Raw genomic sequence first — 27,434 nt, 5'->3', positions numbered from 1 at the left:
CTCTGCTTTATAGTGGATCAGAGAAGACTTTTGCTTTGCAAAGGGAAATGCGAATGCACAGGAACATTCTCCCGGGGGCTCACGGCACCGGAGCCGGGGGTGCCCTGGGCTGAACACCCGTTGTCAGTGCTTGGAAATACTTTTGATGGGCGCGGGGTGTTACACGCACCCCCATCGGCTCCCTGCAACCCGGTCCTCCCGCCCATCAGGCGGCGCCCTCGCTGGCACTCCGCGGTGCTCCGCAAGTGCGGCAGCGCCGCTTCCTCCCCGCCTGTAGGGGGCGCTGCCCCACTTAGAGTGGCCCGGCGGCCCCTCCTGGCGGAAGCGGAAGTGGCCCGGCGGGGCTGCTCGGCCCGGCCCCATCGCCGCCGCGAACGCCGTGAGTACCGAGAGGCGGGGAGGGGTCGCTTGTGGGCCCCGGGGACCCCGGGGGAAGCGGCCTCCCATGAGCGGGGCCGCAGCCGCCGATACCTTCCTTGTGGAGCGGGGGGAGGACGGGACCTGACCCGCAGCGGCCTCTGGCTGTTCGCCTCCTGCCAGGCCTGCAGTAGCCCCCGGCGGTCGCCTCCCGGGACTTGCCCGCTCTCCCCGGCCTGGGCGGCAAGAGCAGGCCCGCGGCTGCTCACCCGGCTCGACCCTCGGTGCAGCTCGCGGGTGCGCTCGGTGTGGCGGTGCTGGAGGGTGCCCTGAGGCGCTGTGCAGGGCGCGGCAGCCCCGTGTTATTGGCTGCAGGGAGATGGAAATGAAACGCTTCTCGGAGCGGGAGGCGGCTGCGGCTTAGACCCCGCAGTGATTTCCCAAGGTAGATTCTCGCATTGCCCTGGGCTAACGCTGCCTTGCCGATCTCTCTCTTGTTTGCTCGTTAAAGTCTACTGTCCCGGGGGTTTTATCTCTTCTCTTGGGAGGGGCTGTGAGAAGTATGTCAGGTTAAGGCATAACAGCGTCTGGGTGTAGGTGGGGAAAGGAGGTTTTTCTTTGTTGGAATTCTGAGGCGAGTTTTCTGATGCAGGTTTGAAGTCTCATGCTCAGTTTCTACCGCTGTCTGAGCAGAGCACTGCTTTGTGTATGTGCTTGGACTCTCCTTCCAGTTTTACAGGGCTGCATATTTGTTCGTTGTCCGTGTTCGTTGTGTTTGTATTCGCAAAGGTGGAACCAAACTTTTCATCCACACTTGCTCTGCTTTGCATTTAGCATTTTGTGCTATAAAATTGGTTTGATCCAAGGTGTAGGTCATTTCTTTTTCACCTGTCTATGCTGAGATATCTCAGCAGCTGTGCAGAGCTGCAGGAGAGCCAGTCTATGCCCAACCCTGTACCTTGAGATTCAGTGGTCCTTTAGTGCCTCCTTGCTCAATGGGAATGCTTTATTTAGTCTGCATTTTGTCAGGCCACCAAGCTCTGCCGTAGCAGTGTGCAGAACAGTTGTGCTGTTTTTCCATTCTATATATAGGAAACCCCCTCCCTTTGAGGAATGACAATCCTTGGTCTCTCTGGTAATGAACTATGTGGAGGGAGTTTATAGCTTGTATCCTTTTGGAGCTGACCTCAGATCTGGGATTTACAGTGGAAGGACTTGGTTTCCTCTTGGGAGACATCTGGGCTGTTAACTCCAGCTCAGATATACTTTGTAAAGGACAGCTGCCTGCAGGAAGAGAGATCTGCTAAATTAATGGCCTGTCTGGGAGGATAAGACCTATGCTGCAGATAAATCTGTTTGGAAAATGCTTTTTTCACTGTGTTCCCTCCTGGTATTGCCTCACTTCTGGAATTCTTATCCATACAGTATTTGTAATTATATCCCTGAGATGATGATAGTGATGATGGTTGCTAGACCTTCCAAGCTTTGTTTGAAAGAAGATATAAATAAATCCAAGAAATACAGGAGAATGGTGGAATAAGGACATGCAGTTTCCTAGGACCATCGTGTATGACCTGGTGGTTCCAAATCAGCTACTAATGTTTCTTCTAAGCAGTTGGTTGTCCCATGTCTTACTACTGTCCTCCTCACCCCCTGCTTTGATACCAGTATAGCATTCGTGCACTTTACAGGGAAGAAGAAGCAGATAGGAATGCTTAACGGGGAAGAATTTATCCACTTCATGAACTGATCAGAGTAGTCGATGTGTGAGGGCAAGGGAAAGGCAAACAACAATAACTCTTTGTGGCTCTATGGAATTCTTAGTCCCATTCTGAAGGGCTGAGTGGTGGCAGCCTGTTTTCTACAGCAGAAATCTCTTGCCTGGTCCTCCTCATTCTGCTGGTTTTTTATCCCACATGAAATGATGATTTCCTTCTAGCACTTTTGCTGTGGGTTTGGGAGTCTGCTGGGCTGCTGGAAGGTGGTGCTGAATCTCTGTTGTTCTGTTCTTTCAGCAACATGCAACATGGCAGCAGCCATGGAAACTGAACAGCCGGGCCTCGAGATCTTCGAAACTGCGGGCAGAGAGGAGCAGGTCCAGAGGGAGGAGCAGCCCAAACTGGAACCTTTCTATGTAGAGAGACATTCCTGGAGCCAGCTTCGGAAACTGCTCACAGACACACGGAAGTATCATGGCTACATGATGGCAAAAGCCCCTCATGACTTCACGTTTGTGAAGAAAAATGACCCTGAAGGGCCTCATTCCGATAGGATCTACTATCTGGGTAAGCTTGCTGTGACAGCCTGTGTCTTGACTGAACAGTCCCTGCAGAGCCTGTTTGAGTTTGACTGTTCTTGAGAGCAGGATGTTCCTGGCAGTTAAATTCAAATGGGTTTCAGGCCAGATTGGCTGCTCAAATGTCATGATCAAGATTTTGATGTCTCAGTGAAGCTTGGAATTCATCTCTCATGGAAATGGTGTGGTTGGGTGGCTCTTCAGGCCTGTGAAAGCTGGAAAAGAACTGTGAAGTGTCCTCTGGACCATGATCCCTACCTGGGAGGATGGATTAAATCTGATCTCCATACTATATCCCCTCTCTAAAAGCTCTGTAGGTTTAATCTCCCTTTTCTTAACTGGTGGATAGAACCTTGTTCTCCTTCGAAGTTTCCTTCCAAAGCAGGCATTACAAGTGTAATCTTGCAAGACCTTTGTGCCTCAGCTACTGATGGAGTAGGTTTTTCAGGGATCCTGTGGGGACTAAATAGCAGCGTAGAGCAGAGGCAGCTTAAAGAGTAAATACTTTTCTCAACATTTTTAGTCTTAATAATGAAGAACTTAATGTAATTTATTGTTGTTGGCCTCAGCGCCTCATTCCTGTATTGTTTCACTATGTAATTTCACTTGGTATATTTGCATTTCTAAGTGCTAGAAATGATTTGGCATGTAAATGGTACTGTGAACAACATTCCTGATGCCTTTTTGAAGCAAGTAGAGGAATGCTTTTGTTGAAAGCTGCCGGAGCTGAGCATAGCTCCATGAACACCTGGGTTAGGGAAAGGAGGAAAGGCCTAGGAGCCAGAACCATGTTCTAGCCCTGTTGCTTGCTGCTTAGGCTGGGTGTTTAAGCTCTGATTTGTGATTCACAGAATCTTTGCATGTGCTGTGCAGTGGCATAGAAAGCTGCTAATCTGTCTCCTTTTCCCCTTTTCAGACGGTAGGGATCATAATCCTAGAATGATGCTGAGTTCAAGCACATTGAGGGTGGGTGAAGGCCCAGCTGAGATGAGCTCTGGTTTCCCATATGCCGATTCCTGAGCTATAGATCGGACTTAGCCTTCCTCAAGGCACATCTGGCTCCCTCTGGGCTGTTCCCATGTGCTTTGGCAGGAGCTTTCAGAAATCTGAATAGCACTGAGGGAGAGGAGCAGGAAAGGGACATTCAAACCTTCCTAAAGATGAGTTATCTTTAAAGCATGAGCTGCATCGTGCTGCATCCAGCCAGGGGAATTAGCAGGAAGGTCCTCCTTCATTTCAAAAGCTCATAGAAATACAGGGTCCCCTCAGAAGACACAGGCAGGCTTAGGCAGTATGGGGAAAGCCTGGCTGTCGTTTCATGTTCTCTGCTTTCTCTGGGACTTACATTTCTGTGAAGCAGGGAATTCCCAGAGCAAGGCTGCAGTGCAGAGACCAGCAGTACTTTCTGGTGGGAAGAGCCTGTGAAACTGTTCCTGGGAATCCTTTGAGAGTGTTTGGATAATGAACAGAAAGCTAATTAATTTTTTTCCCCTCCTCACTTTCACACAACAGCAATGTCTGGTGAGAACAGGGAGAACACGCTCTTCTACTCTGAGATTCCCAAAACCATAAACAAAGCTGCAGCTCTGTTGCTTTCCTGGAAGCCTCTTCTGGATCTTTTTCCGGTGGGTCCCGATTTCTTTCTTGCTTCTTGACAGTGTAGCAAGGACATAGGCTTTGGGGTTGCACCTATTTGCCATTGTTAAAATTTGGAGTTTCATGTCTTAAGTTTAAGATTTTCCCTATACTCAGCTAACTGCAGCCATCTCAAATCAAGCACAGCTTTCTCAGCAGTGTTTGGAGCTACAGCCTTCACTGCTGAATGATTCCTCCTTTGCCAGCACAGATTGCAAGTGCTAATTTGCATCTAATTCTCTGCTGTGAGATGCTGGGGATTGCTGAAGGAGCCTCCAGTCTCCAATAATCACTGTTGCAGGGGAAAGTGATGAGTCCCCCTGAGGATCATTCGGTAGCTCCATGACTCGTGCTGGAACAGAAGATCCCTATCCCACTCCCTTGGACGTGTATCACCATTTCACCTCTGCACATAGCAAGCCTGCACCAGTCCTATCCCATGTACCATGGCAGGCTGGAGGAGATGGGACATCCCCCATGTGGAATTAGGTGTTTTTATCTCCATGTTACTTCCTGAGGCTATCAGCCAGACCAGTTAACTGTGTGTCTTCATGAAGGTTAGCAAAGACTTTTCTGCCCATTTTAGAAATAACAGACCTCCAGTCTGATCTTTCTTAAACCAGTGGATACTGGAAATGATGCCGTGCTAAGGGAGAGGTGGCTATCAGCTTTACAGCTGTGTAGGATCTGCTCATGCCCTGCACCTACGTGTGCTGATGATACAGACATAAGCAGGAGTAGGCTTCTAGCCACGAGCAGGATACTAAAGGAGGAGGGTGTCTGCAGAACCATCTGGTCCTGGAAGCTCAGCGTACAGAGATGCTCTGACAGGGTAGCATGGCATGCAGAGCAGAGATGTTGATTGTTGTGTTGGGTTCTCTGCCCATATTCAGGCCATCATGGACTATGGGATGTACTCTCGTGAAGAGGAGTTGCTGCGGGAGAGGAAGCGGATTGGCACCATAGGGATCGCCTCGTATGATTACCACCGGGAAAGCGGCACCTTCCTGTTCCAGGCAGGGAGTGGAATTTATCATGTAAAAGATGGAGGCCCTCATGGATTCACTGTGAGTTTGCTCATCCCTCCTCCTGTCTCACTGCAAGACTTCTTTGCTCTGGCTTGGATTGAAAGCAAAAGAGCATGATCATCAGTTATTGCTGTACTCAAATGGCAGCTAGCCTTGGTAACCTTGAGCCAACCAAAGCCCAAAAAAAGGGTGCTCTTTCATGTAGTCAGGAGTCACATCAGAGGCAACTTCTGTTCCCAGGCTGTGGTTTAGAGGTCACTGTTCAGCAGGCAGTGCTGTATGTGTTAGAAGGTTTGGCTGTGTGGCTTGCAGAAGAAGCAGCCTTTTCTCTGCTGGTGCTGAAGCTGATTTCAAAGCTGCAATGATTTCTTATTATTGTAACAGATGCCTGATGTCTGTCTAACCCTGTTGTCAGGGGGAATTTACTGTACCCTGAGCTGCTTTTGGAGGACAAGATTGTATGTTCTGCCAGGCCCTTTTTAGGGTACTGTTCTTAAGCGTGTGCCAGGCTTCTCTAAGCAAGCTGCCTTCTGATCTGTGGCTAATTCTCAGCACTGGTGAAAGATGCTCTGGTGCGATCTGTGCAACCATGGTGGAAACACAATTTTCCCTATAAAATATCTGCATAGTATTTTTCTGTGTTTAAAATGGATTCCTCTGTTGTAAACCTGTGTATTTGAAGTCAGTGTTTACACTACTGTTGTCTTAGAGACCTTCTGATTATCCAGGTTAGTTTCTGCAAGTGTTCATGTGTTATTGTTGCTTACTGTGCTTTTCTTTTTCTCTCCAACAGCAGCAGCCTTTAAGACCTATTCTGGTAGAGACCAGTTGTCCAAATATCCGCATGGATCCCAAGCTTTGTCCAGCTGATCCAAATTGGATTGCATTTATCCACAGCAATGACATCTGGATATCTAATATAGAAACGAGAGAAGAAAGGAGGCTAACATTTGTGCACCATGGTACTGCATCCTGAATTAAAAATCTCTGCACCTCCTCTGCACTTGTTCCTGCTAGACTGAATTCAGCAGTGGCACTGGGGCTTCTTCTGAAATCTGGGGGAATGGCCCCTGTTTATTCCACTTTGTTTGTCCTGTTCTGTATGTTTCCTCTAGTGCAGATATCGTGGGACGATTCTGGATGCACTGAGTAATCTGGCAGAATGAGTTATTTGTTGAGTCCATATGGAAGGGCTCTTCTGAAAAACAGCACATTCCTTTTCACTGGAACAGCCTTTTCTTGTGTGGAGAAGCTGTGGGTGGAATAGAGCAGGAGGAAAGTTTCTGTCAGGAAAATCAGGCTGCAGGGCCTTTTAGAGACAGCATAGGCAGATTCTGAATAGCACTGAGCCTTCTGCTGGCCCCTCATACTCAGTAACTTAGGTTCTTGCTTCTTGCCCTCTCCACTTGTGTTTCAGACATGTGTCCTGGAGGAAGGAAAATGGGCAATTGTGGATAAAACACTTTAAAAACCAAAGTGTTTGGTTTTGCATTTAAATCACACTTTGTATTTAAAGTATATAATTTAAATTGCAGTTAAATTAAAATTTCTGGCAGTTTGTAATAATACTTTAGCCTATTTAAAAGTTAAATATTAAAATATTATGTAAGTACATTAAAAATAAACTGTAGCAGTGACTCCTTCTCAGATGATAATTATTTATGGAGCGCTGCTAAGTTACCTCCAGGGTAACAGGGAAAATATTGAAGCCCTATGGAGATGTCATCATGTTGACATGTTATGTAAGCCTCTTACTTTTGCTTTGTGCAGTGAATGAAATACTGAAGCTTTCCTTTTTCTGAACGTTGGTGTTTTCAGTTTGAGTTGTTCAGAAAGGTTTGTGCGTGGTTTTTCCTTTTAACTAAAGACTGTGGTTCCAATTCACTGAGGTCAGGTAGAGAGAACATTTTCTTTCTTCAACTAGTACATAGGAAATGGAGAGATTAGTTGGGTAGGAGTAAGAAGGAGGATGGCTTTCCTTTCCTGAAAGAAGCTGCCATGTCAGAGAGGATTAGATCCTCCCTAAATAAATCAACAGAGCATGGTGGAAGCAGAAAACAAATCTGCTGAGAAGTGATTTATTATCGTGTTCCTGGAGGGATGAACTTGGGTCAATGTTTAGGATAATGCAGGACTGGTTTGCTTCTGCAGTACATCATGAACTGATTCTTCTGTGTCTTTTTTTAGAGCTGGCAAATGTTGAGGATGATCCAAAATCTGCTGGTGTGGCCACTTTTGTGCTGCAGGAGGAGTTTGACAGATACACTGGCTACTGGTGGAGCCCAAAGGCACAGCCAAGTAAGTGTGGGGCATCCAGTGAGTATGACAGGCACAAATAATGCTCCCCCCTCCCCGCCCCCGTTGTGGGCCCGGTGCAGAGTTAGTTTTTTCTGTTACTCTTTATGAAGATAGGAACTTTATCCTATGACTCCTTTTAAACTATCTGCAGCAGTGTGCATGTTACAGTGGGCTTGTGACACGTGTTACTGGGGGAAGAGACTTTCCTTCTTTGTAGGAGTCTCAGAGTGTTTTGCTTAATGAAACATGAATCACAGGTTTTGGATTTTATTTCATCTTTCCAACCCGCTCATGTTCCTGAAAGAATATTGATGCCTGCAGTAACTGATAATGAGAGCTGTTCTGACCAGAAAATGTTAATTCATTTACAGCACTGAATGGGGGTAAAGTTCTTCGAATTCTTTATGAAGAAAATGATGAGTCAGAGGTGGAAATTATTCATGTCACATCACCCATGCTGGAGACAAGAAGAACAGATTCCTTCCGGTACCCCAAAACTGGTGAGACTCTTGATACCTTACATCTCTGTTCCTGGGAGACACATACTCTATTCCATGTCCCTGACAGCAGTGATGCTCCTAGCCTAGATCAAGGGGTTGTTGGAGAGGTGTTGAGTAGTCTTTGAATTGGTGGCCAGGTGGTGAAAGTATGTTTGGGGAAGCTGCTGCCGGGGGGGTTACATTAGTCACTGGTGACTGTGCTGATATTCCAGCCATGTGGTTACTAAGAGCTCCGAGTCTGGGTGTCTCAGGAGTTGGCAGAAACCCTATCTGATTGTCACTATTTTGGAGCTGTGTCTCAGATCCTGGCACATCTGAGTTGTGGAGGGGTTGGTTCTTATTATGGCCCTGTGTCTCTGTGGGAATAGCTGCAGAATTAATGTTCAGAAGGACATTAACTGAGAGAGGGTTTCTGTTCAGCTGCTGGCAGGGCCCTGGCAGTTCAAGTTCTGAAGGACTCTGATCTCCATGATTGCTCGTGGACTTCAATGACCAAACTCAGCATTCTTGCAGCCAGCCAGGAAAACCTCATGTTGTCATATTTGCAAACAGTAAAAAGGTGAGGGCAGGCTTAGAGCATAGTGAATGTTGCGCCATTGGAAGCAGGAAGGTGAGACTTAAGCAGACCTGACAAGGGCCGATTCACTGTCATGTGTATGGGGCAAGTTTGAACAGTTTGACCTTTGTTCTTCTGAGATTTCCCTACTATTACAGCAGGGAATGTTGCTCACACGTAACAGTGCTTTACTCTCTTTCCTCACACCCAAAATCTTCATTTTTTGGAGAAATACATTCTGTTTGGCTGACCTTCCCAAGCCGCAGAATTCATTCAGGTCTTGCAGATTCTCTGATCCGCTGGGAAAAGTTTTCTGCTTATGATACCGATTTCCTTGTTTAAAGGAGGAAGAAAAGCACAGTGTTAGCCTGGGAAGCCGGAGATGACTCCTTGTGTTTTTTAGGCACTTGTGTACACCCATGTTTCTGAGATGATATTGTCATAGCTGAGGTCAATGCAAATTTCATCAGTTCAGGAAAATGAGCCAACCAAAGCCCAAATCCTTAAAAAGAATATCCAGGTTTTAATCTTTGGGCCTCAGTTTCCAGTCTGAGCTGCAGGAACAATGGCTCTTTGCTGTGGGTTGTTATGAGGCCAAAGCTTGAGGCAGTGGAGAAAATTCTTCCCAGAGAGAAGGTAAGTGCTCAGGTAGGCAGCCCTGGGGCCCAAGGCAAGTCGTTTCACCTCAGTGCATCACGTTTGTGTATGGAGCAGGTTAATGAAGTGGGAGTTCTCATAGCAGCACTGAGACTATTCAAAGCACATGGAACTTGTCACATGCAGCTTCTTGTGGATCAGCAGCTTTATTCTCTTTTCTTCCTGCGAAGCAGGCCCCAGCATTTAGCACTGCAGGTGCTCTACAGCAGCATGACTTGCTGCTTTGTACAGGCTTTGTGTAAAGAGTTAACTTCAGATTTTCAGTGTTCAACACAACTACGTAGCTTTATTATCTTAACTGCACTAGTCATGACAGTAGGTTTTTAAGTGTTTAATTTTCATAGATGCTTTTTAGCACTGGATCACTTTCAGTGTGCCACCTTGAGAATCACAGCCAAACAATAAACCAAAGCTTGCTTTCTATCCTGATCACTCCTGAGCGTGTGCATCCTATGACTGTGGGAGAGAAGACTGACAGTAGCATGGCTCTTGATCAGATCTGTGTGCAGGATGAATCTACCTCATGTTGCAGTTTCATTTTTCCCTGCCTGTGCTGTCCCTCACATGTGCAAGTAGGCTATTTATCAAAGAGCATTCTGCTGTTTGCCTTTTCCAGTTCTGTATGAATAATGCCACAATAATCCACAGTTCAACTCTGCCCTCTTGGAAGCAAACAGCTGGTGTCTGACTTTTAACATCTGTTTTTATAGGTACAGCAAATCCAAAGGTCACTTTCAAGCTCTCAGAAGTGACAATCAATGCGGAAGGCAGAGTAAGTTCTATGTTCTGCTTGTGTTCCAAATAATTGTAATTTCTATGAGTCTTTTTTAGTAAAGTTCATTTTCCAGTTCAGTACAAATAAACTTTCTTGGCTGTAATAGCTTAATGGCTTTTCTAGAGGCCGTGCACTTGCCTCACTCCTGTGCAGATACTTGGTGTCTGTGCATGCAGCAATGTTTCTTAAGGCTGTGCTTTCCTTCCCTACCACTGGTTTACAAACTGAGCTGCAGAGCAGAGTGCTTTAGGTATGGATGGTTAGATCTTCTTATGTGACAGATCTCTTGATTGGCTGCAGATATGGGGAAAATTTGCTTGCAAAGACAATATCACCTTACATAAGCATGAGCATATGGAAAGAGATGAACTTTGCAGAATTTTCCACAGCCCAGTCCAAGATCTTCAGACAGTTGGGAAATTAATCTTACCAGATACAGTAACAGCCATACATTATTGGGATTCTCTCTACTCTTGAGCTACTTCAGCCATCAACAGTCACCTGCTGGGATAGTGATGCTGACATCAGCCAGCAAAGGCAGGGAAAGCCATTGGGACCCTTTGGGTACCACTGTGATTTGTTCCCAGTCCCAGCAGGAGCAGACTGCAGAGCTGCATATCATGAATTACGCTGATAACTGGATGTCATGCAGGATGTTCAACAGCTGCCAATAAAAACACCTCACAAAACAGCTTGGTACAAATTACCTCCCCTTTACATGGGAAAGCTGAGTGTTCAAGTGACTTGTCCGAGATGAATGGTGGATTGGTGAGGAGCATCCAGATTTCCCAAGTCCCAGCCCTGGCTGTGCTTGTAGTGTGCAGCTCTCCTATTATGCTGGTGTTGGGGTTGAATCCCCTGTGTTGCAAAGGCTGAGCAATCTAAATTACATAAGCTGCACAGAAGAAGTCTTCTGTGTTCAGACTCTCATCATGCATGAAAAACTGGATGTGGGGGTTCATCTCAGTGTCACTGAATTGCTGCTTTGTCAACAGATTGCAGATGTTGTGGATAAAGAGCTAGTTCAGCCGTTCGAGATCCTCTTTGAAGGAGTAGAGTACATTGCTAGAGCTGGGTGGACGCCAGAAGGAAAATAGTGCGTATGTTAATCCTGTCTCTGCTTAGAGGGTTTGGGGCAATACAGTTAGAAGCAGAATGTAGTGGTCTCTGTCTTCTTCAAGCTTAAGCCTGCTTTCATTTTTACATTGCTACAAACTTGTTTGTGCAAAGGGGATGATTTTTCCAAATCCCAAACCGGAGTCCTCTTTGTCTCTTTCTCTGGTACCTGGCCTTATTGCTTTGGTATTGGGCACTTGCAGCCTTTGATGTATGTGTCCTCTCAGCATCCCTGTGAGAGAGAGTGCAGTGCTATTATCCCCATTTTACAGATGGGGAACTGAAGCCCAGAGAGGCTAAGTGACTTGCCATGGTCACACAGGAAGTCTGTGGCTGAGGAGAGAAATGAGCCCAGGTCCCCCAGGCCCTAGGCTAGCGCCTTAACCACTGGACCATCCTTGCTGACCAGACTTACTGATCAGAAAACCTGCTGTAAGTGCTACTTACATTTGCATGTCATTTTTAACCCTGTAGATGATGTAGTACAGTGTTTCTAACTCACCAGAAGCTTCTCCAAAAGGGTTTCTCACCAAAAGGATTGTCAAACACTGGAACAGGCTGCCCAGGGAAGTGGTGGAGTCACCATCCCTGGAAGGATTTTAAAGATACATAGACATGGGACTACAGGGACATGGTTTAGTGGTGGACTTGGCAGTGCTGGGTTAATGGTTGGACTCGGTGGTCTCAAAGGTCTTTTCCAACCTAAACAATTCTATGATTCTCCAGAATTGCACTTTCCCAGTTCTTGAGTCTAAAGATGGTTTTCACCTTTTTCCTTCCCTCCCTAAAAAATGTGGAAGAAATGCAGGGAGACATTGGCTACATTATCTCGCTTTTTGCAGGATTGTTAGAGCTACATGCAAAGCCATCAGAAGTATGGCAGGATCTGCTGCCAGTCCATTTAGGTGCCAGTGTTATTCTCTGCCAGGTATAGATTGAAAACATCAGTATTTTCACAAGTATCCTCAAATTTCAATTGAAATTTTTCTGCTTCATTATTCCCCTGATTTTTCTCTTCTTTCTCCCTTAAAGCACTATTCAAATCTGGGAGAACAGAATTAAACTTTTGAACCTGCAGTGCTTATGCAATATTGAAATGAAGTGAAATAGGTTCTTGTGTTAGGGAAGACTTGTTTATGTGGGTGAAATTTTACATGTAGCTTTGTAAGCCACAATCTGAAATGGAATGTTCTTGACTCCCTCATAATGCCTAGTGCTAGTTAGTGTCTGCTGTAGATTTTCAGACCCAATACTTATGGTTGCACATTAATTTCTCTAATATCTGTCTCCTCAACAGCATCTGGTCCATCTTACTGGATCGCTCCCAAACTCGACTTCAGATTGTCTTGATCCCTCCTGCATTATTCATCTCCACAGAAGATGATGCAATGGAAAGACAGAAACTTATCGATGCTGTACCGGATTCTGTTACACCTTTCATTATTTATGAAGAAACAACAGACATCTGGATAAATGTAGGTATTTGAATTTCAGCCTTCTCTGATAGTTTGTTCAAGACTCTGCTTGTAGCACCTGAGCAACATTGGTGTTACTCTCCTGCCTAGGAGAATGTTCCCAGCGTGTATATTCTGTTCTTCCTGCTGTAAAAACCAGTATGCAGAGAACACAGGGATTTGGGATGTGAAAACAGAGCTGCTTTGAGGCTGCACAGTGGTCAGACAGAAATAGGAGCAGAGCCCACAGGGGTCTGGCGTTCCATGGCCACAGTCTTACCCACTGACACCTTCCAGATTCTTGGTGCCAGTTGTTCACCAACAGCAATGCCAGCAGATTAAGTATCCTTCAGCCAACAAAGGCCTTTCTAGATGATATTGGGTGAACAACTCCCAGGAGTCTGTTAACAGCCCCTAAAACCCTTCCTTAACTATGTGGTCTGGTGAAATACATTTGTCTGTAATCCCCTGGGAGATGTGCTGTAGGGCCTGTGCTGTGATAGCCACCTGTGTGCAAGGCTAATGCTGTAAAAGTGAGCGCTCTTCACACCTCTGCAGATAAAGATCAATGTCTCTGAAATGACATCCTATTGGAGGTGTGCCAGGGTGCAGGAAGGCCTGGGAACACCAATCACTGACAGCTGGATCTTTCAGCAGAGCATTTGCACAGAGCCTGGCACTAAATAGTCCCTATATAGCGAGTGTTCTCTGTGATATCACATTTTCTCCTAATAGTGTGCATAGTTTCAGGATGGTGTAGAGAATTTTCCTTTCTCCATTATTTTCACTGGCTGGAGTGTTTTCTGAGTGGCTGCTCATCCTGTGCAGATAAATGCTTCTGAGTCACTAAAACGTTTGTTCCATGAAGGAAGAGCTGGCATCTTCATGAGTGTGTAGGTGATGACAGCTCTTTCTTTAAGTAACCCTTCACTTGTGGGCTACTGGACAGAGGAGGCCACTGAACTCGGGCTTCTCTGGGTGGATCTCATGCTGTTTGCAGAGTTGGACCCACCTCTGCATCTAAGCTAGAAAGGCAGGTGCAGAAAAACTCACATAATTAGTTTGGTGGCCAGAAGTTAGAGTTAGATGAGCAAAAAGCCTGGAGCTGTGCAGCATCCATGGCTGCTGCCTGCAGACACCCCCAGGCTCATAAGCACAACTGGTTCTCCCAGTGGTGCACTCTGCTAGTGTGAACTGTGTTTGTGTTGAGCAGTGAGAGGAACAACTTATGTTGTGTTGTGTGACTTCAGTGCCAAAGTCCTGCTGATAACAGTAACCCACTGCTCCATCTCCACAGATCCATGATATCTTCTACGTCTTCCCTCAAACCCATGAAGATGAGATAGAATTCATTTTTGCCTCCGAGTGTAAAACAGGATTCCGGCACCTCTACAAAGTCACCTCGGTTTTGAAGGAGAGCAAATATAAGCGGTCGTGTGGAGGCCTCCCTGCTCCAAGTAAGTGAAATCATTGTTTTGAGTTAGTTGGGCATTTGCTGCCAGCTAGTGAGGAAATAAATGTCCTTCCAGCTGGCAGGAACTGTTGCCTGATTGGAAACTCCTGCTCTTGTCCAGGAAAGCACTTCACTGTTAGTCATTCTTGAGATTGTCCAGCAGTTATGCTGCATTCAGTGTGCTTTAGGTTTAACCCTGATTCTTCCTTAGGGACTAGAGGGAAAAGTTTCAGAAACTCAGATGGGAAGCAAGCTCCCTGTGATACTGTGAAATGCACTTTGTTGGCTTTTCCTTGTCAGTGTGGGGACTGCCTGTGCACTGACTTTGCCAGAGGTTAATCATTATAGCAATAACATGGATGTGTCTGATGCGCTGGGTCCAATGTATCTAATAAAGGCACAGGGCTCAATTTTCCAGGTAAACACACCACAGTCCCTGTCAGCCTTCACAAACAGGTTGGTAGCAGAGAGGCTGACAATGAGCATGGTTTGAAGGCACTGCAAAAAAGTCCATAGAGAGCCTCCCTCTCTAAGTGGGCGCACATCTTAGTCCCTTATAAATGAACGTGTGCCCTCGGCAGCAAAACCTATGATATGAGAACTATTCAGAGAATTCCTCTCTTGCTTTTAAACCAGTCGTGGTATTGCTGCATAGAGCTGCATAGACAGAGATGTAGGTAGGAGAAAATTACTGCATTGGAAATGCAGGAAGAGCCATTTTAAGCAAAACTATCAAGGACCACGTGCTTCTGAGCTGCAGTCAGAGCTTGGTCTTGCTCAGATGAAGGGCAAAGCTGTGTGCAAAGCTCCTGAGTGGTTTTTCCACAGCATGTATTCTCTAATTTACAGTTTCACGCTGTGATACTTTAATTTACTTGTGTGTGTGTTGAAGGCACTTGCTGAGCTCTGCATGCACAAAAAACACACCTCATTTTACTGGAGGTCCTAGTTTCATGCCACTATTGTTTGGGGTGGGATTTTTCCCAGGTAGCATTATATCCTGGGTTGATTACATTTCTCTGAATGCATCTGACTCCTTTTTCTTGCTAAATCTCCGTCATTCTCAGGGAAATGAGACTATCTTACAAAAGCAGAGTTGTTCCCCGCCTTGTTTCAAAAATCCCCATTTTTTGGCTCCTGAGGTTCCCTTTGCGCACCCATTTTTCGGTATAAAACCTCTGTTTCTGTGCAAGTGACAAAAGACAATAAAAAAATTGTCCAGGCCTCAGGCTGAACCCTGTGAATACTTTAACACCTATTTCACACAGCGTTAAACAGTACTAGCCGTAACATTTGTCTGGGGAGCTGGCAGAGATGTGGGTCTTCTGCAAAGGCACTTTGCTCCTGGGTTTAGTCTGGTAGAAAAGCTTGGAAGAAGGAAGGGTTATTGTGACCATGTGGTTCATAAAATGTAAAGTGTAAATTCTCTCTGTTGGTTGTTTGCAGGTGACTTCAAGTGCCTCATCAAAGAGGAGATAGCGATTACCAGTGGGGAATGGGAAGTGCTTGGCAGACATGGATCCAATGTAAGTCTCTGCTCTTACTGTATGGGTGCTCTACAAACAAAATGCACTGTAGGGATGATCTCTGGGGCCTCACAAATTGGTACATGTCACATTAGTGAGGCTCTGCTCCCTGAGAAGAGTGGACCTTGCCACTCCCTGATACTGAGTTTGAGCATATGTATCGTGGGGTTTTTTGGTATGCAGTGTGCTTTCATCCTTCTCTACCTCTGATGTGCTATTCTGGATAGAGGTTGTGGGTTTGGCAGTGTGGGAAAGCAACATGGGCAACAGCATTCTTTTCCTGCACATTCCTGTGTGGATCATTGTCAACAAGGAATTTTCCCTACTAAATTTAAGGCTTAAAGAGAAGGGAACAAAAATACTGTGAGGTATCATTGAGGAAATTCCAAGTTTCATGAGCAGAAGGACATCATGGTGGTGTCCAACTGCTGTTCTGGAATCAAAAGGTACTTGTTGGAGGGATCAGCATGAATCTGTTAGCCCCATTTCTTTTCAGCTAGAATACACAGTGTTTATGTTCTATGGGGACAGAATTATTTAGCATAGGAAATAGTAGGAGAGACTGGGAAGAGTAAAGAACCTGCATGAGAGAGCTGAGCAGCAAGGCATGAAGTGCACATCATAACTGACAAGAGTTGTGTATGGTAAGAACAGTCAGTTGGCTTATTCCTTTCAGATTGGCTCCAACTTAGCTGTATGGGGAGGGGCCGAGGAGGAGACTTGAAAGCAGGAGAACTGGGTATTGTTTTGGCAAGAAACAATATTGAGGGATGTGGTGTTTGTTTTGATTTTGACAGATCTATGTTGATGAAGCCAAAAAACTGGTGTACTTCCAAGGCACAAAAGACTCACCTTTAGAGCATCACTTGTATGTTGTTAACTACGAGAACCCAGGAGAAATAAAGCGGCTGACGGAGCGCGGTTACTCTCACGCCTGCTGTGTCAGCCAGGTACCTGTCTGTCTGTGAGGCCCTAATAAGCAGGGTTGGCTGGGTGTGCTGTGGCTTATCTCCGGTCTTGTCCTTCATCAGTCAGCAGGCAAGGCTGTATTTGAATGTAACAGAAGCTGATTTTACACTCTGTTGTGTGCTCCTGTGTTTTTGTTTATTGTACTGTTTATTGTACAGCGAGTGCATAAACCCAGCCTGGAAACTAGATGTGACCTCCCAGTTCAGTTGCTCTTTAGCTCACTTCAGGCAAAAGGAGTCAGGATGAATTGTTTGAAGCAGTTTGAGCCTGACTTTTCAACCTGAAGTGGGCTACAGAGCAATCACCAGAGGAGATGAGCCTGTCGTTGGGTAAGGTTCCAGGCATCTGAGGCAACAGCCTGTGCAACTGGGAATGTTTTACCCAGAAGAGGATGTGTGACAGGGTTCTCATGCCGCTGTTAGTTTTGTGGGTGTAAATTTGGCTGAGTCTCGCGAAAGTCTGTAACTTCTCAGAGTCTGTCTGATGTTATCAGAAGTGCTCAGACTTCCTGGTTTTATTTGGTGCATAAACACCTTCTAAAAGATCTAAATGCAAGAAGAAATGATCACTTTTGCCTCTGCACTGGGGAGCTCAAGGTAATGTTCTTTTTCTCCCCAGGATTGTGACATGTTCATCAGCAAGTACAGTAATCAGAAGAACCCACACTGTGTGTCACTTTACCGCCTGACAGGACCTGAAGATGGTGCAGCCCACAGGACAAAGGAATTCTGGGCTACCATTTTAGATTCAGCAGGTAAGGGCCTGCATGAGGAACTGGGAAAGGACAACCAGGATCACAGAATGAAAGATATCCCAGAATATGCTTGCTTGAGGTTTGCTGTTGTAGCTGACTAGACTTGTTTCTGAAACTTGTGCTTGTGTGAGGAGTTCTTGGAAGCACAGGAGTGGTGTTTTCAGGTCAGCAACGAATGGGTATAAACTGGTCACGAAGGAATTTAGAGTGGAAATTACCAAGTTTCTGCTGCCAGAACCAGTTGAAACTGCAGACAGCCAGTTTTAGCATAAGGGGAGGGGGTTAAGCAGCCTTATTTACTCTGTGCCATATGCCTGCTAATGATCATGCTTCTGGGAAGGGGCATACACTTCTTAAGTAGTTGTGGTGCTGCTGCCTACTAAGGTCTTCGTGAGACAGCTCTTGGGCTTTTATTTGTCCATTGTGTTTCTGTTCCCTGTCATCTCTCCTTCCCTGAGGCATACTCCATATCCTGTGCTTCCCATTTGTTAATGAGGTGAGTCCTAAGTAGGGTTAAGAAAGGATGGGATACCTGTAATGGCCATGTCAGGGGAAAAAAGCCACTACCATCCATAGGAGAGTAGGGATGGAACGCGATAGGACTGAGAGAGCTCCCCTACAGCTGAGGCATTCCCAGTTTCTGCCTGCTCCCAGCCACATCCACTGGAAAGCGTGGGAGGGCTCCACTGGGATTGCAGGGAGATTGGTGATGGGGCAGAAGCAGAGCTGCCTTATTCATCCATTCACTTTTAAACCAGGCTCTCTGTTCTCTCCTATGGCAGGCCCTCTTCCTGATTACATTCCCCCAGAAGTGTTCTCCTTTGAGAGCTCCACAGGGTTTACGCTCTATGGGATGATGTACAAACCTCACAACCTGCAACCTGGAAAGAAGTACCCCACTGTGCTCTTCATCTATGGAGGTCCTCAGGTGAGTGCAGAAGTTAGGGAGCAGTGGTGTGGGCTGGCCTGGATCACTCCACTGTTCTCTCTAATGAACAGTTCCTATCCCATGCTGAGGACAGTGTGTAGCATTTCCTCTTTGGTGAGTAGCTGCTTGGCCAAAGGTGTTGTAAGCAGTCATGATTTCTGGGTCATAGATTGAGGCACAGCCACTTGTCTGAGAAGAGGTATGGAGCAGCAGAACTAGAACTGGGAGAAGGAGGAGTGCAGACAGTCCCTGTTTCCTTTCTATCTCCTCCTCCATAGGGATCTTGTCCTTTGTTTCCACTTTCCCATGTGTATGTGAGGGGAGCGCTCTGTCAGCACTGACCATTACCAGTGTGTGCTTAGGAGAGCTTCCTCCTCACTTGTCCTTCTCCCACTGCTAAATAGAATGTGAGCCCCTTAGCCCTGCTTTGGTTTCCCCAGCTCTACTGTGCCCTGCTATGGTCAAAGACAGATAGCGTGAGACCTGGTGAAGGGAAAGATTCTTCTCCTGAGAAAGAACAAAGAGCAGAGCTGAAGGCTCAGGGTTGGGTCATGCAGTCAGCAGCCACCCCTCTTGCTCCATGCCCATTGGTGCTGCAGTGGACCTTAGTTCAGCATTTCAGATCTGTGACACAGGATAGCTTGTTACTGTGGGAAGAGAGTTTATTTCATAGCAGACCACAAACAGGGAGAGAGAATCCTGCAGCAGAGAGCAGAGATCTTGACAACTTTCTGTTATAAAAATATACGAAACATTTAAAGGAAAGTAAATAAAGTCTGAACTTGGATTAAGAGGGGAACCTCTGGATTCCATTACATGACATTGCTGCTCTTCTATTCCAGGTACAGCTCGTGAACAATCGGTTCAAAGGAATCAAGTATTTCCGTTTGAACACTTTGGCCTCTTTAGGCTACGTTGTTGTTGTCATTGACAACAGGGGGTCCTGCCACCGAGGCCTGAAGTTTGAAGGAGCCTTTAAATACAAAATGGTAAGTGGAGCTCTGAGTCTGGCTCTTCATTTCTTTGTGCGTGTATTTAGTGCCTTATGAGGGAAAGGGGTCATCTTTCTGTAACAGCACAGTGGCGTGCTGATGTGTGCTTGGGTGCTGCATGAATGGAAGCAGCAAAGCTCTGAAGGTGGTTACCTCTGGACAACCTGAGAATAGAACTGACAAAACTTACTTTTTCCTCTCCCGTTCCAGGGACAAATAGAAATCGATGACCAAGTGGAGGGGCTGCAGTATTTGGCATCACAGCATGACTTCATTGATTTGGATCGTGTTGGCATTCATGGCTGGTCCTACGGAGGCTACCTCTCTCTTATGGCTTTAATGCAGAGGTCAGATATCTTCAGGGTATGTTCATACATTGAGTACTTACTCTGGTGATGCAGACAGAATTTTTCCCTTAGTCGTCTAACCTCCCATGGATGTTCATAGCACAAAGAGACCCCATTCACCTGAGCACAGAAGGATATCGCCTCTCTGGAACCGTGTAAGAGAGCTTTAAACTGTTTGACTGTTGAGCTTGCAGTAACTCAACTGTACTGGTATAGCTGTACCAATCTTGGGTCACCTATGCAGAAGGTACCTTATATAGTGTCAGCTATTGCCAGCTTTGTGTCTGCCGAGCTCTTTGTGCTTTGAAACAGCTGAGGGAAATGATCCTGCTGAAAAACGAGACCTCTGCTTCTCCTCCCCTCTTTTTTGCCCTGAGAGAATAGTTTCTTTGCAGCCTGATGTATTCCAGATCAAATTGCCCATGGTGCTTTGTAGCAGTGTTTTCTGAAGCAGCCAGGAGGGCAGCCTGGGGATAGGGAGAGATACTGAAAAGAGGTTCTTGTGATTTTGTGACTTTAGATCGCTACAGTAAATGGCCAGACTGCTCTTGGACAAGTCTCAAAGGAAGATGTGATAAGAGCTGAATATTGCTCTCAGGATGGGTTTTGTTCTTTGTGGCTGTTCTTGCTTTCTCAAGTCCAACCTGAATATTACTGGGAGATTAATAATTACTTGTCTCACGTCCTTAAGGATTATTGCCTTGCAAAGGGGTTTTTAGTGCTTTTTCTTCTTCTCATTGGTCTTTCTTTCACAGCCTCTCTGCAAGCTGGTGGTGCAGAGCAGTTTGCTGAGTCCTAGAGACTTATGATCCCAGATTCTGTTAGATATTCAAATGAACACAGGTTTTGCAACCTGAAACCAGAGCACTCTGCTTTTTGGACAAAAGCACATGTAGGTCAGAGCTGACCTGTGCTGATATGTATGAATGGTGGGAGGGAGAAAAAGGGTTGCTTTTCTTTTTCCAATGCAGGCTGTGCATTGTAAACTTACCAGTGTGTTTTGGGTAATAATAGTTGTACTGGGACACAGCTGTGGGAGGGAGGGACATCCCTACATTGGGGTCAGGCATTGTCATTCCCCTCCGCATGCTGAGAGCCCTGTTGAACTTGCAGGTTGCCATTGCTGGAGCACCTGTCACGCTGTGGATTTTCTATGACACTGGTTACACAGAGCGCTACATGGGCCACCCGGATCACAATGAGCAGGGCTATTACCTAGGCTCAGTGGCCATGCAGGCGGAGAAGTTTCCTTCTGAGTAAGTTTGGTTCTTGCTTCTGCTTTTGCTACCAGGAAAGTTCAGGCCCCACAGACACGTTTTTATCTCCTTGTTCTTGACATGTGAATCCTGCAATCACAAATGCTAATGCACAGATAATAATTAAAAAATAATAAATACCAAACCCCAACACTAATAAACTTAATACTTGAATGAACATTTGCATAATTACAGGCAATTCCATGTAATCCTTTTTATACTAGCTATAATTAAAGACTATCTTTTATGTCTAAAGAAATGACAAACATATCTTCAATTATGATTAGCACTTTAGAGCCACATTAAGCTAGATAAAAAGTAGTTATCAGGATGTTTTCTTCATGGTTCTGGGATGCTGTCTACAAATGTTTGTCTCTTGCTTTTCTCAGACCGAATCGTTTGCTGCTGCTACATGGATTCTTGGATGAGAATGTTCACTTTGCACACACTAGTATTCTGCTCAGTTTCTTGGTGAGAGCTGGGAAACCGTATGATTTACAGGTAAGGCCAGAATAAAGTTTAAAGGTGATGTGTAGGTCTTTGAGGAGTCCAGAATTGGAACTTGTAACATGGCTGTGCTGGGCAGCTTGGAATTCTGGGGTAAAACTGTAGGATTTGAGCCTTGCATTTTTCTGAAAGGAGGATCTTATGAGTACACAAGTAAAAATATCAGGCAAATGAGCAGTTAAGGCTGCTCCTGCAGTTTGGAGGCAGTACAGCAGTGTTCATGCAGCGTGGAACTAGGTTATGCTTTTAGTTAAACCTGGTTCTGTGCAGATGCAGCCCAGCTATCCCACACCATGCTGCAGAACTGGGAGCATGCTGATTTATGTGATGGCTTTGGACAGGATCTGCCTCTGTTCAGGCAGGCTGATCATCTCCTGCACAGCACCAGCTGGATTGGAGGGTGCAGTGGGGTATCTCTGGGTTCAGGTACTGGAAGATGGGGTGTATTAGCCAAGGTGCAGAGTTAATGCAGGAGATTACATAAATAGTTTGAATATGGTTTAAATGTTGGTGCCTCAAACTCTTATCAATACTCATGATTTCATTTTATGTTTTAGATCTACCCTCAGGAGAGACACAGCATAAGGGTGCCCGAGTCGGGAGAGCACTATGAACTCCACCTCCTGTATTACCTGCAAGAGAACCTGGGCTCTCATATTGCTGCCCTGAAGGCAATGTAACTGACCTCAGCAGAACTCTGCTCCACCGGCTGCTTCACCAGACGAGGAGACATAGGAAACTAGAGAAAACAGGATGGAATATTGCATTCTGGTGCCTGCCACATGTACACACACGTACACACACAGACACTTTTTTAAGAGCAAATTTGGTGCCATACAGGAAATGGAAGTCCAGTGACCTGATAACTTGAAAGCTTAAGACGGAAATAAAAGCAAACGTCTGGGGTATGACGCTGTACCATGGGTGTTCTTTTGGGGGAGGAGCTGAAACTGAAACCAACGTACTTCTACAGCACCAGATCTTCACTTTTTAAAAGAATTATGACACAATTGATGTATTTTTACAGTGTGTTCCATGGTATCTTATTACATAATACTGGGTGATTTGCTCACTACCCAGCGAGGGTTTACCTGAATGGTTCCAACTTGTATTACATTTTAAATGCTATCATATAGCTTTTATGCTTCGTGAAGGAGATGTGTCTCACTCCTTAGAAGCTGGTCACAAGGTAGACACATCACCTGCCTAGATGTTAATTGTTTTTTAAGAAGAAAGACTTTTAAGCTGCTTCCTAAGGAATTGAATTTCTGGATTCAGTTCAGCTGATGCCAGGTTCTTTTCAATGATTTCTTCTCTCCCCAGGATAAATCATACTCTTCTTTCAGCAGCTTGAAATCCTATCCTGATCGTACTTGATTTCAGTGGGGAAGTGAAAAGATATTTTACTGTGATACGGGCATAACAGTCTTTTATTCTGACATGCAAACTAACTTAAGTCAAAGAGCTGAAACTGTATGTTTTAAAATAAGCTTAAAAGTGCAGCTCATTTCTCACTGACATTTTCCCTGGGGCTGGTTTTGTAATACTGTTTCTTCCCATCACGTCAGCATGATATAGGTATATGCATCCTGTTACGATTTTAAAACTCAATACTCTCATTCAAAGGTCTACAGAGGATTTGGGAAGGAGAGACCTTATGAACACTACATGTGAGGCAATATGAACTGCTTCATTGAATTTCCTGCTTGATTTAAGGGACTATTTCCCAGGGTTGTTCTCTGTTCAGTGCTCCATTCCTGGATCCTTTCTACCACTGCTGTGTAGCATGATTATGATGCTGTATTTGAGAAACCCCCTTCTGTATAGCTTGAAGTAACCCTGCTAAGCCTAAAGGATATTCAATCCCAGTTGTGTTTTTGCTAGTGAGGTTTTAACTAAGCAGCAGGCTTGGCTAAAAAGCATCATAAGTGTGTGAAGTCACTTTTAACTTGCAACAGGTCGTTTAGGATAGAAACCCATAGCAAAATGATTCTCTTTAATCCAGGAAATTCTCCCCTTGGGGCTTGCCTCTGAGACTCCTATAAGTTTTAATGGTTTTCTTAGAAACCTAAGAACTTCCTTTTCTTTCTGTTTTGGTGCTAGAGAGAAGCAGAGCATGATTTTCTTTTCATCTTTCGAAAATCTGGAATCACTCTCAGTGTTTACGCTCTTAGTACTCCACATGTCGTAACCTCGTATTTTCCTTGCTTTTGTACTCTTCAGCTTGATCCTGAGACTCCAGGATTTAACACAACCTGGCTGTTTTGTATCAAACCGCATCGCTTTTCAGTTAGGCTGCTGGGCATATGCACCAAAGCTATTGGAGCTGGTGCACTTAACATGGTTGTAAAATCTGTGTCTGAGAATAGGATCTGGGGCTGGGGGGGGGTTACACAAAAGATAGCCAAAGCAAACGGGCATGTAGTAAATGCGAGTATCCTCCGAGGTGGGGATGTTTGCTTTGGGCTATTTTCTGGCTTTTGGATCACAGTAATTATATGTGGATCAGTTAAAACACCATTGGCACGTCAATAACAGGCTTAAAGTTTCATTTTTGGGAAGGGCATGGGAGGGGAGGAGCTCAGCTCCTCTAATGTCTTCTCCTAGTAGTTAATGTGGCTGAAGTGAATTCAGCATCCCTATGGAGTGTGCTCTAGTCAGTATTGAGACATGGAAACGTGCTGATGCATTTGAACTAGAACAACACGACAGTGAGTAGAAACAAGTATAAGCTGTTACTCTGGAATTCCATTGTGTTCCTTATGTGTTTATGCTGTATTATATATATACATATATCTATATCTGTTCATATATACATATATGTATAGAATTATACGTGGATAGTATCACCTTTTCCAAGGTTGTTTATATTTTGTTCAATATTAAATTAACTTGCTTTTTGGGGTGTTTTTGTTCTTTTTCTAGAGGTGACTACCCTTGAATGTAAATGTACATGGTTTTTAAGATGACACTGATCCTTTTGTTTAAAAACCAGAACAAAAATGGCCTTCAGCAAACAGTGCTTTTTTGGAGAACTGAAGAACTGAATGTTATGCAAGTAAACCAGGCTAGGTTTTGATTTAGCACAGGATGTGATAAGTGCTGACATGGAAATTTTTAATGATGCATCCTTCTATTGTTTTAAATATATATATATCAAAAAGCTATTAAAGTACAATGTACTGTAAGTACTCTATTTTGCAACATAAATTATGTATTTCTTTCTTTCCTACAATTTTCCCTTTACAGTAGTTAAGCACTTTCAGACTCCACGTTCTCTTACCCTGTGGAAATGCTGCAAGCATTTATCATCAGTGTTGCAGTTCTTGCAGAGATGCCTGCCTGTAGGTGAAGGTGTGAGAGATGCCTTATGAGAGATCTGATTTGAAGTCAGCAGCTGAGTTCCCAGTGACACAGGAAGAAGGGTAAAGGCAGTTGCAATTGAGATGCAGAGGTAGGAAGCTGTTAGTGCTCAGAACCACTGCATCAGTATTTTGGGGGGAATAGCAGTCCTGCACCTCGCATGCTGAAGTGTCGGTCTGGCACTGGAACAGAGCTGGCACAGAGAGTGGTGGCTTTGCCCTGCTCTGAGGTTGTACTTTATAGTCCAGGAGATGGTATTGTCACTGCAGAACAGGTTTCCAGCCTGACATTTGAGATTATGCTTTGTCACTTCCTGCATGTTAAAACCTACTTTGGTTAATGTGAGTTTTAAGCAGAACTGCTGAGATCCTGATGCAAGGGAGGCTGTCTGTGGAGAAAAAATGTGTGAGGAGGAACCATCCCTATGGCTCTCACAACAGACGTTGATAGGTCCCTTTGGAGGATATTCTGCCTTCATCAGAGGTGTCCTCTTTGCCCAGGAGTATACCTGCTCCAAGCAGGAGCAGGATTGAGCCTTCGTTGCGTGGTGGATATTGGTTGCACAGATGTCTTTGAGATGAATGTTTTAATTTCATATATTTTTAAGAATATTGATGAACTATGGGGATCTGAGCAATGAGATACTGAGCTACTTGAGTGCTGATGCCAGCAGTTTCTTCTCATTTGTAGTGGCTGGGTTTGGTTGTGCTTGTTTCTGGTGGAAGCACATTAATTCACTCTGTTTTAATGCAGCTTCCAGCAATTCCTCTTGAGTGTGCAATGTGCAAAGCTGTTGGGTTTCACCCTTCATGTTGAAGTTTTACTCCCTGCCCCCCTTTGTCTTCAATTACTTCATTTATTCAGAACAAAGTATAATTAGTATCTACCCAGAACTGCTTAATTTTTATAAACCCAATGGAATAATGAGTTCAAAGCACCAAGTAAAGCATTGAAAATCAACTAACTTCATTAGATTAGGCTGGAAAATGCATTCCCTGCTTACTGATAGCATTTGGGAATAGGCAATGGAAATAACTTTGGTGTAGTAATGCTTTAACCCTGGAGCACTGTACAGCAGATTATGGAAAAGTTAAACTCCGAGCCTGGGGATCCCAACCTTTGTTTCCTACCAGGAGAAGCGGGTCCTGTTTGTGCTGTGTGTGTCCATGTGTGAGGCAGGCTGGTTTGCTGCTGATGTGAGATTCAACTTCTCAATGAGCCAATAATAGAGTATAAATACATGAAATAAGCAGCCAGATTAGGACACTGTCTCGAACTGGTTGTTTACTTGAGTACTAGAACCCTATAGAGACCTATGTGCCCTTTAGGGTTCTCCAGGCCGCTCCTTTGGAAAGGGAAGAGGTCCTTGTTCGGTTTTCACTTGGATGTTGTGCACAGGAGAAGTTCAGGTGTTTAAATTTAGAACATGAAGTGCCTGCTGTTTGCGTTACCAGAATTGCATGTCTCACTCCAGTGGGTTTATTGGTCTCCCTCCCTCCCCCCCTTCCCAGCTCCATGGCTTTTAATCATGTAAAGTGGAGGCATTAGTTTTGCTGTGTTTTATTACAAAACCTTTGTTGCAATAAAGATGCTGCTAAATAAATTGAATTAAATGTTTTCCCCCCCTCCCCCTATTTTCAACTGTCTTCTTGATTTAGCAGAGTTTGTGTGTAATTAAATCTCTTCCCTCATTGCTCTCTGGAAAGCAGCAATGATGGAAAATGTGCGGTTTAAATACGTGTTGGGTGTTCAGCAAAAGCATGTGTGATTTTTCCAGTCCCTTGTGGTTAGGTAGATGGGTACAAAGGAGGATGAGGCATTTGCTTGGCAGAGCTACATTCCCCCTCCTGAATGTTTCCATGTGGATGCTGTGAGCAGCCCCTGGCAGCCAGCAGCCGGAGCTGTCGCACTGGGTTTGGCACATCCACAGCTTTGATGGCCAAGATGGACCAAGCACCATGAGGAAGAGGTGGCCCTGGACTAAAGCAGAAGGCCAGAGGGACCTGTGTGTAGCAAAACAGGCTACAAGAAGAGCCATCTCTTCATGCAGTAACCAAGATGCCAAGATACATCTCTTCATACAGCCTTCCAAGAGAAGAGCTGTCTCTTCGGTCGGTCACCTCATACTTGACCTCATGTATATCTTTGTATGGGCTCTGCAGGCCGCCCTGTTCTGCTCAGTGCTGCCCCAAAAGGAATGCTGGGGGGCTCAGGGCAGTCACAATTTGTGTTTTAACTCATTCATTCCTGATTTTTAACCCATAGGGAAGCACTCCCTGTTTTGGTGGCTTTCGGAAATAAACCGGTAACTAACAGTGGTTGATAAGTTGTATTCTGACTCCGTCCAGGGTTTGTATGGGCCCTACCATAACCTGGCAAAGCTTCCGCAGGAGCCTCTGTGTGCAATGCAAGTGGGGACACGAGTGTCACACCAGAAACTGCCTGTGTGCTCTTGGGTTGTGGCTGGTAGTGGGACCTGCTCATGCCTTTAAGCTAGATGTGTAGCTGTGTCTTCATCACCAGAAAGCAGGGAGGGAGGTTTCTCCACATGCTGTTGTGCCTGGAGGATTTTTATCCTGGCAAAGCATTTCTGTCATCTTCCAGGTGCCATAAGGCCTCGCAGTGTCCTGCAGTTTGAGGTGGGATGAGCAGAGAGAACTACAACTG

General features: G+C 45.2%; 1 protein-coding gene across 4 annotated transcripts in view; it reads left to right on the top strand.

Moving 5' to 3' along the window:
• The window catches only part of DPP8 (dipeptidyl peptidase 8), a 35,010-nt gene extending 8,080 nt beyond the window's left edge, over nt 1-26,930 (top strand). Inside the window, exons 1-20 of one of the 4 annotated variants that reach the window (XM_080626159.1) lie at nt 309-379; nt 2,373-2,642; nt 4,166-4,278; nt 5,182-5,355; nt 6,110-6,278; nt 7,504-7,614; nt 7,986-8,114; nt 10,038-10,099; nt 11,098-11,198; nt 12,516-12,693; nt 13,970-14,129; nt 15,572-15,651; nt 16,449-16,601; nt 17,239-17,374; nt 18,157-18,302; nt 19,145-19,291; nt 19,505-19,657; nt 20,755-20,897; nt 21,287-21,398; nt 21,962-26,930. In XM_080626159.1, the coding sequence (XP_080482285.1) occupies nt 2,384-2,642; nt 4,166-4,278; nt 5,182-5,355; nt 6,110-6,278; nt 7,504-7,614; nt 7,986-8,114; nt 10,038-10,099; nt 11,098-11,198; nt 12,516-12,693; nt 13,970-14,129; nt 15,572-15,651; nt 16,449-16,601; nt 17,239-17,374; nt 18,157-18,302; nt 19,145-19,291; nt 19,505-19,657; nt 20,755-20,897; nt 21,287-21,398; nt 21,962-22,084 (2,649 nt within the window). In that variant the 5' untranslated portion in view covers nt 309-379; nt 2,373-2,383 and the 3' untranslated portion in view covers nt 22,085-26,930. The other 3 variants (XM_080626158.1, XM_080626160.1, XM_080626161.1) reach the window with 3 other exon arrangements.
• Nucleotides 26,931-27,434: the final 504 nt, after the last annotated feature.

Source organism: Psittacula echo (genome assembly GCF_963264785.1).
Source record: "Psittacula echo genome assembly, chromosome: 10".
NCBI classification, from domain to species: domain Eukaryota; kingdom Metazoa; phylum Chordata; class Aves; order Psittaciformes; family Psittacidae; genus Psittacula; species Psittacula echo.
This window is presented reverse-complemented; position numbering and strand designations above follow the sequence as displayed.